Genomic DNA, 14,624 nt, shown 5'->3' with positions numbered 1-14,624 from the left:
TACTGGATAAAGTAAAGGCGCCTGGGCATTCCACACCAGTCCTACATAGGGACACATAAAATCTACTACATCTTCTCAAAAAATCGCTAGTCCTAAATTTGAATTTTTACTTTTTTTTTTTTACAATTGCTGTTGTGTCAGTTATAAAATCAGCTACTGTTTACATCGGAGGTTACAATTTGTGCTCTTATAACTTCAGCTTTTGAATGCATTAATCAATACAGATTATCTTATAGCTTATATCCATTTAAAAAACACATTCATTATTGTATAATATTATAATACAGTGTCTTATATGAGCTTATTACTATCACCAGTGAACTTGCAGTTTTTAAACAGATTTGGATCTAATAGTTAAAATACAGTTCACAAGCCTAGTAAACATTGTCAATACATTGCACTGAAGTACGTGCATACGCCCACAGACTTCTGGCAATGCCAATTTCAGCCAAGATGCCGGTGGGCGGAAGTGAAAATGTCTGGAGAACTGGTCACTGGATCGAATCGTTTTCCGAAGAATCGCTGAACCTTGAGGCAGCAGATCTGACCCCGCCGTTCGCAATCAGGAAGTTGGCGAGTCTGTTCGACAGGAAGCGATTTGTTGACTGTGCCGGTCTGATCCAGCGTCTGAGGGGGCTGACATTGGCATCCATCTTGACGGCCATTCCGGTACAGCGCATGCATGACGAACTTCCGGCTAGTTTGCCGGTCCTGGAGGTACTTTACATAAAGGTCGGTAGATGTTGTATGGAGGTACTTTACATAAAGGTCAGTAGATGTTGTATGGAGGTACTTTACATAAAGGTTAGTAGATGTTGTATGGAGGTACTTTACATAAAGGTCAGTAGGTGTTGTATGGAGGTACTATAAAGGTCGGTAGATGTTGTATGGAGGTACTTTAAAGGTCGGTAGATGTTGTATGGAGGTACTTTACATAAAGGTCGGTAGATGTTGTATGGAGGTACTTTACATAAAGGTTAGTAGATGTTGTATGGAGGTACTTTACATAAAGGTCGGTAGATGTTGTATGGAGGTACTTTACATAAAGGTTAGTAGATGTTGTATGGAGGTACTTTAAAGGTTAGTAGATGTTGTATGGAGGTACTTTACATAAAGGTTAGTAGATGTTGTATGGAGGTACTTTAAAGGTTAGTAGATGTTGTATGGAGGTACTTTACATAAAGGTCGGTAGATGTTGTATGGAGATACTTTACATAAAGGTCGGTAGATGTTGTATGGAGGTACTTTAAATGTCGGTAGGTGTTGTATGGAGGTACTTTACATAAAGGTCGGTAGATGTTGTATGGAGGTACTTTACATAAAGGTCAGTAGATGTTGTATGGAGGTACTTTACATAAAGGTCGGTAGATGTTGTATGGAGGTACTTTACATAAAGGTTGGTAGATGTTGTATGGAGGTACTTTACATAAAGGTCAGTAGATGTTGTATGGAGATACTTTACATAAAGGTCGGTAGATGTTGTATAGAGGTACTTTAAATGTCGGTAGGTGTTGTATGGAGATACTTTACATAAAGGTCGGTAGATGTTGTATGGAGGTACTTTACATAAAGGTCGGTAGATGTTGTATGGAGGTACTTTACATAAAGGTTAGTAGATGTTGTATGGAGGTACTTTACATAAAGGTTGGTAGATGTTGTATGGAGGTACTTTACATAAAGGTCGGTAGATGTTGTATGGAGGTACTTTACATAAAGGTCGGTAGATGTTGTATGGAGGTACTTTACATAAAGGTTAGTAGATGTTGTATGGAGGTACTTTACATAAAGGTTGGTAGATGTTGTATGGAGGTACTTTACATAAAGGTCGGTAGATGTTGTATGGAGATACTTTACATAAAGGTCGGTAGATGTTGTATAGAGGTACTTTAAATGTCGGTAGGTGTTGTATGGAGATACTTTACATAAAGGTCGGTAGATGTTGTATGGAGGTACTTTACATAAAGGTCGGTAGATGTTGTATGGAGGTACTTTACATAAAGGTTAGTAGATGTTGTATGGAGGTACTTTACATAAAGGTTGGTAGATGTTGTATGGAGGTACTTTACATAAAGGTCGGTAGATGTTGTATGGAGGTACTTTACATAAAGGTCGGTAGATGTTGTATGGAGGTACTTTACATAAAGGTCAGTAGATGTTGTATGGAGATACTTTACATAAAGGTCGGTAGATGTTGTATAGAGGTACTTTAAATGTCGGTAGGTGTTGTATGGAGATACTTTACATAAAGGTCGGTAGATGTTGTATAGAGGTACTTTAAATGTCGGTAGGTGTTGTATGGAGATACTTTACATAAAGGTCGGTAGATGTTGTATGGAGGTACTTTACATAAAGGTCGGTAGATGTTGTATGGAGGTACTTTACATAAAGGTTAGTAGATGTTGTATGGAGGTACTTTACATAAAGGTAGGTAGATGTTGTATGGAGGTACTTTACATAAAGGTCGGTAGATGTTGTATGGAGGTACTTTACATAAAGGTTAGTAGATGTTGTATGGAGGTACTTTACATAAAGGTCAGTAGATGTTGTATGGAGATACTTTACATAAAGGTCGGTAGATGTTGTATAGAGGTACTTTAAATGTCGGTAGGTGTTGTATGGAGATACTTTACATAAAGGTCGGTAGATGTTGTATGGAGGTACTTTACATAAAGGTAGGTAGATGTTGTATGGAGGTACTTTACATAAAGGTCGGTAGATGTTGTATGGAGGTACTTTACATAAAGGTTAGTAGATGTTGTATGGAGGTACTTTACATAAAGGTTAGTAGATGTTGTATGGAGGTACTTTACATAAAGGTTAGTAGATGTTGTATGGAGGTACTTTACATAAAGGTCGGTAGATGTTGTATGGAGATACTTTATATAAAGGTCAGTTGGTGTTGTATGGAGATACTTTACATAAAGGTCGGTAGATGTTGTATGGAGGTACTTTATATAAAGGTCAGTAGATGTTGTATGGAGGTACTTTACATAAAGGTCGGTAGGTGTTGTATGGATGTACTTTACATAAAGGTAGGTAGATGTTGTATGGAGGTACTTTACATAAAGGTCGGTAGATGTTGTATGGAGGTACTTTACATAAAGGTCGGTAGGTGTTGTATGGAGGTACTTTACATAAAGGTCGGTAGATGTTGTATGGAGGTACTTTACATAAAGGTCGGTAGGTGTTGTATAGAGGTACTTTACATAAAGGTCGGTAGATGTTGTATGGAGGTACTTTACATAAAGGTCGGTAGATGTTGTATGGAGGTACTTTACATAAAGGTCGGTAGGTGTTGTATGGAGGTACTTTACATAAAGGTCGGTAGATGTTGTATGGAGGTACTTTACATAAAGGTCGGTAGGTGTTGTATGGAGGTACTTTACATAAAGGTCGGTAGATGTTGTATGGAGGTACTTTACATAAAGGTCGGTAGGTGTTGTATAGAGGTACTTTACATAAAGGTCGGTAGATGTTGTATGGAGGTAACTTTTGTGTTGGATGTTGTATGGAGGTACTTTACATAAAGGTCGGTAGATGTTGTATGGAGATAACGTTTAAGTTGAATGTTAATGTATGGTGGTAATGTTTGTGTAGGATGATGTTGTATGGTAGAAACGTTAGTGTTGGATGATGTTGGATGAAGGTAACGTTTGTGTTGGATGATGTTATATGGAATTACGTTTTTACAAATCTGCCCTTACCACACCTAATTAAAGCCATATGCCCATAATATATGGACTCTCTCAGGGGCATAATTCTGACACATGAGAACAGAAGTAGACATCCTAGAAGTAGTCGTGCCTTCTTTCACTCGACCTCACAAAACCAAAGATCTTTTTCCTTCAACTAAAAATAAACAGTCTACAATCACCGAATTCTATTTTTATCTCAGACTTACAGCTTCTACAAGAGTGATTTCCCCACGGGTCAGCTGATGTCTGACCAGCTGGTCAAGCGAGTTATCGCCCTGTTCACCCTACACTGTAGCACTGACCGACATGAGAACATCAGACGCCACATCCCTCAGTGCCGGACTATCATAGCCATCATCGCCAGGCTAGACCCGAACCTGAGGAGAACTATCCAGCAGAGGAAGCGAGCTATAGACAGGTGACCTTTCACCACTGCCATCTCATTTAGTTCTGTATCGCCTTTAGACTGGATACCCACTAACTTTTCATATTTTACTGACTTATTGATCGTCTTTCATAAAAACAAATTAAATTTTACTACCGTCATTTTCTTTTTTTTTTTTTTTTGTAGCATCTTTTTTATCATTGTCAAATAAACATCTATAAGTATTGCTTAGTTAGGTATCTTAAACAGTCACCATTTAACGATCAGTGTAACTGTTACGCACTTTAAACTTTAATTGAGTATCTCAGCTGATGTGTTTTTTTTTCACGTATTAGTCCTGTGTGTATGACGTGGAGGGAGTATAGGGAATGTGTGTTAGAAAAAGGGAAATTTTTTAAGGAAATGTTTTCTTGAGTCCTTTTAATTTACATTAAACTTAAACGGTATACAAATTATCAAGCAATATGAAACGTGAAGGTCATTGTAATTTTCAGCCAGATCCTACAAAAGTCTTAACCCCCAGTAATCTTTTTGTGTTCCACCTGTTTCAGGTGTGTGAGGAACATGGGCAAACACGGGCTGATCGAGAGCTCAGGTGGGAAGCTCATGTCGCTCTTTGACGCCCTCAAGGTCGAGCTGGAGAAGGTCATCATCCAGTACAGGTGCGTGCTACAGAAGATCGAGGGCTTTAACCTCGCCTCCAGACACGCTACATCCGGGGCTGTGGCCGGTGTCCAGGCTCCAAGTGATTCCAGCCATTTCCGGATGATGCAGGTAGTTCACACAAAACACATCTATCACTCCCCCCCCCCCCCCCTTTCCCCTCCTTTCAACAAATGTAGTGGGTATGTATATAGTAACGGGCCGTTCTTTGATCAATGCGTCGAAACTAGGGAACATAGAAACAAAAGAAATACTGGCTTTAGACCTGGATTAGTTTTGACATCTGCATATCAACATATACTCATAGATGACCCGGTCAACTTGTTTTCATTCTTCTTTGTCTTTGTTTAACATGTTTGTACTTTTGTTCCAATTCATTTAGAAGACTAAACTTGTTCCAAATTAGTACATGATTAACCTGTACTATAGTCCTACATTTCTTATACAAGTGATTTAATGGGCTAGATTTGCTCCAAAATTAGCAAATTCTAAACAAGTACTTTTATCATAAGTTTATCATAAAACTTATATAACAAATTGGTCTCTGGTCGGTTCATAATAACCTTGAACTTAGGTTCCCAGCTCGTTATACTTTTGTTTCCTCGTGCAATTAAACTTTCTTATACATTTGTTCCTCATGCAATAAACTTTCTTGTACATTTGTTCCTCATACATGTGCCATTTCTGTACAGATTAACAGGGAGGACGTTCTAAACCGAGTCATCCGCAACAAAAGTTTATTCGATGTCGTAGACTCGACCCAAGGCGACCAACATTTGAGCCGATTTATTCATCTCCTCAAGCAGAGGATCGAGTATGACAAGGTGAGACAGGGGACATAATCTTTAAAGTCTAAATATCTCCAGTGTAAAATCATCATGCGACAACCTTACGTAAATAACACGAGTGATACCAATTAAAGCTTGGAAAAAAAATGGCCGAGGGTTTCAAGCCCCAAGGGAGACAACCGCATAATTTAAAGAGTTATCGAACCTTGATTCTTGGCTTACTTCTAACGTAGACCGTCCTTATGCCCTCGAATGTTTTGTTATGAATTAATCAGCCATTACAATAACCTAAATTTAACTTTAATTTGTCTTTCTTTTCTCCGACGCGATCAATAAATTAATTCATTGATCAAAATGTTGACTTTAAAAAGGACAATTAAAGTGCTATAGACAAAGACGTTACAAAAAAGGGTGCGTGGGGGTGGAGGGGGGGGGGGGCGTAATTAAAACTGGTCATGTGGTAAATGTTGAAAGAATTACGTGCAGTTTTAAACGTCGCACCTAGTTACTGCTAGGATTTTGTTTATATAGAAGATATGGTCTAAGTCCTACGACGCAATGATGGCCCCGTCTAAAGGACCAGCGGACAAATGGACCTTCGTGTAGTCTCCCAAAAATGGGCTTCGGTCAATAAGGCTCCCAATAAAACAGCCATAGTCATTACAACTCCTGACAAATAAGTTTACGTATTTTGGTCTTGACAAACGGTTTCCGTGTCATTACGGTCCCCGACAAATTGGCTCCCTTCATTTAGGATCCCAACAATCGGCTCCGGTTATTACGGCTCCCAACAAAGGTCATTAATCATGGCAAAATACAAGTTAATATTATTGGCTGCATAACAACTAGCCGAAAGACGTCATTAGTCCATAACGTGTCACTGCCTGTAATACATCACTAGATGCAAGACGTCACTAGCCGCAAGACGTCACTAGCCACAAGACGTCACTAGCCGCAAGAAGTCACTAATCACAAGACGTCACGAACCGCAAGACGTCACTAACCGCAAGACGTCACTAGCCGCATGACGTCACTAGCCACATCGGATCACTACCATCTAATTCATTTCCACTCCACAGATTCTACTACTTCACGACGCTGAGATAAGAAAGATGAGCGAGGGTATCCTAACAGGCGAATCCTATCTATCCCTAACGCTATCCCAGTTCTCCCGAGGCTACGGGTTCCTGTTGGCCATGTTGTCTGAGCTGGATGGACACAATGACGTGGACACCACGGCAGACGATGACGACATGTCGTGGTCAAGTGTCCAGTCAGTTCTAGACCAAAGTCACATCCTCAGCTTTCATCCAATTATTCCAAAACAAAATGGATTCTCACGACATCATGGTGAGTAGGTTTGGTGTAGTGTTTGCAGACTTAATGATAGGATAGAATAAATGGAGAAATATTTCAATTTTATCTAACAATTGTTACATAAGATTATTTAATAAAAATGTTTTACAAAAGGAAGAATTTTTTTTAACGCTAATGACATGTATTGATAAATGGACGGCGTGATTTGATTGTAGAGCACACGACTGCTAACCCGAAAGTCTTGAGTTCGGATCCGGGTTCAAGTCAGTAGACCGTATTTGAGTTCACCCAACTCTCATGGGTACCTGACTCACGTTGCGGAAAGTAAGGCGGTTGGGCAGTGTTCATTTTACGAGAACACAGAAAAGGTAGAACTCTACTAGTTAGCGTGTCCATGGACCGTACTGATTCATAAGGGAACCTTACATTTTGCCTATATATATATATATATATATATATATATATATATATATATATATATATATATATATATATATATATATATATATATATATATATATATATATATGAATATGGGGGTGTACTTGTGGGTGTGGGTGTGTATCTGTATGTGTATTTGTTTATACAAAACCTGAGCCGCACTATTGGAGCAAGTATCACACAGCCTAACCATGCATTATTTCAAGAGAACCATGTCAACAAAACCTGACACCCTGGCTCTAGTTGAACTGAACTTCACGCTCTGGTGCACACCAATCTTTTAGATTTGAATGTTTGTGTTGCCAGTCACTAGAGCGACATCCACCACATGTGCAGTCTATTAGATTTTACTCATAATTTTTTAGTAGACATTTGATGGACTAAGTTGAAAAACAAGAAAATACTAAAACGATAGGTCACAACAGGGGGAGGTTTAAAAAGGGGAGGTTACAATAGGGGAGGTTTAAAAGGGGAGGTCATTTGGGGAGGGGGTACCTAGTGGAGGCTTAAAAGTAAGTTGAAAGGGGAGGTTACAACAGGGGAGGTTTAAAAAGGGGAGGTTACAATAGGGGCGGTTTAAAAGGAGAGATCGCAACAGGGGAGATCGCAACAGGGGAGATCGCAACAGGGAGGTTACATTACGGAAGGTTTCATTTGGGGAGATTACAATGGGGAGGCTACAACATTGAAGATCACATTGGAGGTCACAATAGGTTAGGTTTAAAAGGGGAGGTCACAATAGTGTAGGTTTAAAAAGGGAGGTCACAATAGGGTAGGTTTAAAAGGGGAGGTCACAATAGGGTAGGTTTAAAAAGGGAGGTCACAATAGGGTAGGTTTAAAAGGGGAGGTCACAACAAGGTAGGTTTAAAAGGGGAGGTCACAACAGCGTCGGTTTCGGTTTAAAAGGTAGGGTGAGTTTAACTTATAGTTGGTGGACAAGGCTGATAGAAAGGTAACAATTAAACGGCCCAGTGGGATGGTAAACATTAACAGATAGTCACCAAGTTGGTTAACATTAACAGATAGTCACCAAGTTGGTAAATATTACGGATTAAAGACAACGAAACGAAAATAATCTTATTTAAATAAACATTTTATGCTCCAGAGTTATCCTTTAATACAAACACACACAAATAATTACTGCATATCAAGGGGAGGCTACTCCTACATTCATCATCCTGATTAGGCTTTTACTCAGTTGCCCCCCTTGGCGCTAATGGTCTGGGGAAAAAATTCTCGTTTGTTTACCTCACTAAACATAAATATCAATTTTCACTGAATAGGAAGCTTAAGGTGTCAAACATTATTTACACGCATATTTACTTACCTCAGCGGGAGGGAGGGGGAGGGGTTCGCACTCCGGAGGGGCAAGCGTCTTATGAAAGATTTCTTTAAGCTGAAACTAACGAATCCACGGTTATATTACCTCCCCTGCTCGACGCTGCTGGCGAACGCTAACTAATCTCCTAGGTAAAGCTAAGTGTGTTCTCTAAGGGAAGTAACTCGACGAGCCTTGCCAAAAATAAACGTGTGCTCTGCTGCTGTAGCCGTTGTCCGATCTTATCTCCTCTTTCGCTCACAATCACTAATTAGTTACAGAGTTTGTTGTTTTTTTCCAACACCAGATGGGCGTGGTCAGCTAATTAACTGGACAGACGACTCGTCTCACAAGTCACGTGATTTGAGAAGAAATGGCGGCCCGGTCCCTGCGACTACCAGTCATATCGTTTGGAGCAGACGTAAGTAAGGCCACTACTTTTTCTATTAGACAACTACATTACACCCCAGTCCATGCTTGCACGCTGTTACATGGGTCTACGTTTGACGTCCTTACCTTTTACTTCCTTCCTTTTAAATAACTTTTTTTCTTTAACTAATTACAAAAATCACGTTTTAAATCTAATATTTTATTTAAAACATTTTAAATTACTTTGCAAATTTATAATTTTATTAACTAATAAATTAGTTAATTTAATTAGTTATATTATGCTGATAATTTTGTATATGTATTATCTTAATTCTTATTAATTAACCGAACCCATCTATTATTAAAACGGGAATTACCCATTAAGATACTTTAATAAACTCATGACGGATGTCATTTAAGTTTTGGTGGAAATTGAAATTGAAGTATCGTTAACAACGATACCAGCAGAACGATTATGTGGCTGTTGTTAATCTACGAGTACTATTACTTTCAAGACCAGCTGGTGCATGAGCTAAACTCTAGGTCAGCTAATTAAAAAACTCCCCCTCCCCCATCCTTGTCAGATGTACAGATTCCTCTGTGACTAAGTTCCGCAACTCTAAGCTCGGCCTGGAACTCACCTGGTAAGGAGGGGGCGGGGAGGGTAGAGGCAGGTTTGTGAATGTAAACATTCCAGCCTGTGGCGTTACAGGTGTAACTGGAAAGATGGAATTTTTTTTTCTAGGCAAAAAAAAAAAAACCTACTACGTCTGTCTCTTAATGTCAGCGTTTGCTAAAAAAAACATAAAATACAAACGCTTTTTTTTTTTTTTTTTTTGTAAATGACGGTAAGAGAACAAGCAAAAGATGATCGTTGCTCAACAAAACATACGAACCCCACCCCCCCCCCCCTCCCCGTTTAGTCAGTATGTGTTAAGTTTTGTTTTCATTCACTCTGTCACAAACGTTTCTAAAGTGGCGACCTGAAGAAGATGAAAGATGTCAACACAAGAAGTAGGTCACACTGTATGACTTTTTGTGGTGTCGAGTGAACACCCTTCGAGTTTTTTGGTGTTAAAAAAATTCTTTACATTCCAAAACAGCAAGACAAATGACTCGCTGTGACTCCACATCTACTTACTGACGCGTGACGCAAATGTATGCATTTTTTGTAAAGCTATGTTAACTCAAAAATATAAATAAGGAAGTGAATATTGAGTTTTGCGTAGATGCACTTAAAGCGTCTATGCAAGATTAAGTTTTGTTTTAAGCATCTGACGTTGTCTTGCGGATCTTTGCCTATCTAGTTTTATCTGTGACGGGGTGGGTAGGGGGGAGGGGGAGGATTCAACTATGAATTACATTAAGTAAAAAAAACGTGGTTAAAAGGAAGAATGTTCCGTTGCGTATTTTCTGTAAAGATTGATACTAATTTGACATAAACTGTAAGTCACAATTCTCAAGTCCTACCAGGCTTGTCCTAAACCTAACTCCCCGTTAATCCTAAGCTGCTGATGTCCATTACACCCTCACTTCAAGACGACTTTCACATGTTTATTTCTTTATGTTTTTAACGAGACTAATAAGACTTTTGAGGATTTCTCGTTTGGCGAAATCTATACGAAAAAAATTATCGTCCGTTTATAAACCATTTGTCTTAGTGTTCATTTAAATATGCGCAGTCATGCTGCGCAACAGTTGTAAACAAGCGTGCAGTCATTTTTTAAAACAAAAGAAATCCTTCTATAAGTCATTTCAGAGCATAGCGTACACAGTTTTATTTATTTAAACTTGCTCTATGTAAGAAATGTTTATTTTTTCCGTAAACTAGCGTTGAAGTTTTTATCCTACTTGTTTAATTCCTCAGATATAGAAAGACTCGGAGCATCGGGACAGCGCCACGCGAACCACCGTAAGTCCTCCAATAATCACCCACCGGGCAGGATGGAAACCAACACTGAGGGGCCCAATACATTTACAAATGGCAGCACTGCAAGTCCAGAAGGTGGCGCGAATTTAGAAGAGGAAGTACGGTTCCTAAAGGAAGAGTTAGCAGCCTCTCGTCAGAAGATCGCTCAGCTAGAGGAGCAGGAGAAACAGCTGAGGCAGAGGTAAAGATGGATGACCGTCCTTGACCTTTGCCCTCTCCCAGCAGGACTACTTTGTCACGCATTTCGTATTGTCTGTTTATGTTACATCTAAATAGACAGTGTAAAAGTAAAGATCCCTTTTCGAACCTGACGGTCAATGGGGCAATTGAATTTTAGAGTCCACCTGTTTCTGTGACCTAGGCATATGAAGGGATAATGTGGTCAGCACTATGCCCAGCCGTCTTTACTTTCCCTAACGTAAGTAAGGTACCCATTAGAGCTGGGTGGACGCTCTACTGAACCCGGATTCGAACTCGAGACTTTTGGGTTAGCAGCCTGTCGCTGTACTGCTTGTCCCATTAGACAGTGTAGCTATTAGACAATATAAAGACACTCAGTAGTGTCCAGTAGTGTCTCCAGTCACCTTACGTGACTCCACTTGTGTATATTTTATACCCTGAGTGCAGTCATCAGTGACTCATCGTTCACTAGCATATTTAATACAATGTAACCGATTTTATTATGTTGCTAATGAGTAGGCCTACAACTTCTCCCCAGCAAAGATAAGTCGCTGTAATTAGTTCTGATTTTGAAAATCCTTTCTTTGTAAATAGCCGAGCACGTCCTGATGAAATATTTCTATTTTCTAGACTAGCCGAACAGGTTCTGATGAAACTTTTCTATTTTCTAGACTAGCCGAACAGGTTCTGATAAAACTTTTCTATTTTCTAGACTAGCAGAGCGGGTCCTGATGAAACTTTTCTATTCTCTAGACTAGCTGAACAGGTTCTGATGAAACTTTTCTATTTTCTAGACTAGCCACGCAGGTTCTGATGAAACTTTTCTATTTTCTTGACTAGCTGAACAGGTCCTGATGAAACTTTTCTATTTTCTAGACTAGCTGAACAGTTCCTGATAAAACTTTTCTATTTTCTAAACTAGCCACGCAGGTCCTGATGAAACTTTTCTATTTTCTAAACTAGCCACGCAGATCCTGATGAAACTTTTCTATTTTCTAGACTAGCTGAACAGTTCCTGATGAAACTTTTCTATTTTCTAAACTAACCACGCAGGTCCTGATGAAACTTTTCTATTTTCTAAACTAGCCACGCAGATCCTGATGAAACTTTTCTGTTTTCTAAACTAGCCGAACAGGTCCTGGTGAAACTTTTACATTTTCTAGACTAGCCGAACAGGTCCTGATGAAACTTTATCATTTTCTAGACTAGCCGAACAGGTCCTGATGAAACTTTGACATTTTCTAGGCTAGCCGAACAGGTTCTGATAAAACTTTTATATTTTCTAGACTAGCTGAACAGGTCCTGATGAAACTTTATCATTTTCTAGACTAGCTGAACAGGTCCTGATGAAACTTTATCATTTTCTAGACTAGCCGAACAGGTCCTGATGAAACTTTATCATTTTCTAGGCTAGCCGAACAGGTTCACAACCAGTTCACGACCAAGCCGAGTCACGTGTTTGAGAACGTCAACATGGGGTCCCACCGGCCCACCAGCCTCATCAGGGCCTACGATGACCTCTACAGGGAGGGGAGGGTGGACACCCTAGACGCCCTAGATGAACTTCCGGAATTGCGCGGTCTTGACATTCTTAAGATGAAAATATTATTCTCAGTTGTTGTGGTAAGTATTTGACATGTAGCTAAAATACGTCATGGTTTCAATACTATATGATATTGTCAAGCCAGGGTTCAAAACTTTCATGATATTGCTAAGTCAGGGTTTTAATACCTTCATGATATTGTTACTAATTTTTAACGATTCTCCAGAGAAATGCGCATACTACGCAACGAAAAACTGCGCAAATATTTATATATTTAATTTATTTAATAACAAGCTAATTATAGCAATACAGTTTAATTTTGTCATATTTTGTGGTGAAGTATTTTATTATGTTAAAACGTACATGTTGTCATTCTTTGTTAATATCTATATATGCGCACATTTTTTTTCGCAGTTTTCCGTTGCGCTTTTTTCCGATCACCATCTGTTAAACATACAAAGCTTATGATGCGCTTACTTCACGCTGACAAATGAATTACCATCCAAACATATATAATTTCATCAGTCCATATGTCATTCCATTCTTCCAATATACCATGTCATCCCCTTAAATTTCATCATTCCCGATGTCATTTTTTTCCATGTCATAAACATGTCATCCCTACATTCCAGCTGTCATTTCGCTGTGTACAACAGACCCTCCACCAACTAAAACTAAAACTACGCCATCTTTTATGCCTACCTACCGCGGGCCCTGCCGACAACGTCTCTTCAGAAATGGAACAGCACATCAATAACTATTTAATTCGATCTATCGAACGCTTCGAGATGGCCCCAATCATACATGTAAGTATAAATCTACAAGAGTGTCAGCACTTACATGGAAGTTTACATAGTACTTAAGTGGAGAGATATTTCGGGCCGGTGTTTTTCTAAGTACGAATACTATAAATTCTATAAATAACCATTTTTCTGTCCGATTTTATGAGTGGTGAACCAGGGACCACATGACGTCAGCTGGAGGAGTATTTCCGCTTAGTTATTTGTGTTGCTACGAGTGCTTGCCCTTTGTATGACTAGCTACGTCAGAAACTATAGATCATCATAAACAATTGATAGAACTACAGAATATGACACTCACGGTTAACTACGGGTTAATGACGAGATAATTTACGTTACCTCCCTTTGTTAATGACCGCCCAGATACCAGACAGCCTACTTTGGTATCGAAGTTTATTTAGGTACACACCCGATGTTCATTAATGAAACATTATTGTTGTCATTATTTCATCTATTTTAAAACAAGGAATGTCCTACTTTCTTGTAAATAATGAGCCACCCTTTTTAAAAGAGATTTTTCACGGGGTACATGAAGTAGAGTTCATCTGCTTATCTGATCTAAACTTAGTGGTCAGCATTGCGTCTTGCTGTCTTTAGTTATCGACTAAAGTCTATAGTCAGGTACCTAACTGAGCTAGATGGTCATCCTACAAACGTAGCCCATGATCAGAGTTAGATCTAGTTGTCGCGAACTCTTGCTCACAACAAACCCGTCTAGTACGAGTAAATAATGTCACATTTTTTATCTGGCCAGGAAGTCTCGCAGAACATACATGCCACACTGTACGACTACCCCGGCCTGAGGACTTGTGTGGGGCTGGACGAGTTCACAAAAATGACCGTCAGGCTGGCCTGGGGTCTGTCAGTACAAAACCCACCCTTTTTCATCGCCTATGACTCTCGGAAATTTCAGGTAAGAAAAACAGGAAGTTCCAGAATCATTTAACCTCAACTGGTAGCTCTAGCTCCTAGACCTACTACACTAGCTATACAAAGGTTACAAAGTCTTCCAAAATAGATTTCCCCCATGCTTCAAGTCTTTTAGTTACCCCCCCCCCCCGTGTTAGATGAGCTGTATATTAAAAGGTGAGGTTCTATCGAGGGCTGGAACATATGGGGGTGGGGCGGATTATCACTTTGACAACAACATGACTAATCTCTGCATTAATGCGTCCACTAATTAGTGTTTACTGC

The 14,624-nt window shown here is 39.4% G+C and overlaps 1 protein-coding gene across 1 annotated transcript; it reads left to right on the top strand.

Annotated features, from left to right (window-relative positions):
* Positions 1–431: 431 nt before the first annotated feature.
* Positions 432–14,376, top strand: LOC131935905 (uncharacterized). Its single transcript, XM_059292648.1, has 9 exons — positions 432–732; positions 3,896–4,113; positions 4,632–4,854; positions 5,436–5,567; positions 6,611–6,881; positions 10,845–11,088; positions 12,497–12,710; positions 13,263–13,436; positions 14,185–14,376. The coding sequence occupies exons 1-9, from the start codon at positions 436–438 to the stop codon at positions 14,374–14,376; spliced, it is 1,965 nt and encodes a 654-aa protein (XP_059148631.1). The 5' UTR covers positions 432–435.
* The last annotated feature ends 248 nt before the right edge of the window (positions 14,377–14,624 follow it).

The sequence above is a fragment of the Physella acuta genome, unplaced genomic scaffold (assembly GCF_028476545.2).
Source record: "Physella acuta isolate Inbredline_101_S28 unplaced genomic scaffold, ASM2847654v3 ptg000164l, whole genome shotgun sequence".
NCBI classification, from domain to species: domain Eukaryota; kingdom Metazoa; phylum Mollusca; class Gastropoda; family Physidae; genus Physella; species Physella acuta.
This window is presented reverse-complemented; position numbering and strand designations above follow the sequence as displayed.

Excerpts from the sequence above, each read along its gene's own strand:
- LOC131935905 (XM_059292648.1), top strand. The coding sequence starts at position 436 with ATGCCAATTTCAGCCAAGATGCCGGTGGGCGGAAGTGAAAATGTCTGG. Across the intron at positions 4,855-5,435 it reads GCCATTTCCGGATGATGCAG|ATTAACAGGGAGGACGTTCT; the intron begins GTAGTTCACACA and ends ATTTCTGTACAG. Across the intron at positions 12,711-13,262 it reads TATTATTCTCAGTTGTTGTG|CTGTCATTTCGCTGTGTACA; the intron begins GTAAGTATTTGA and ends CCTACATTCCAG.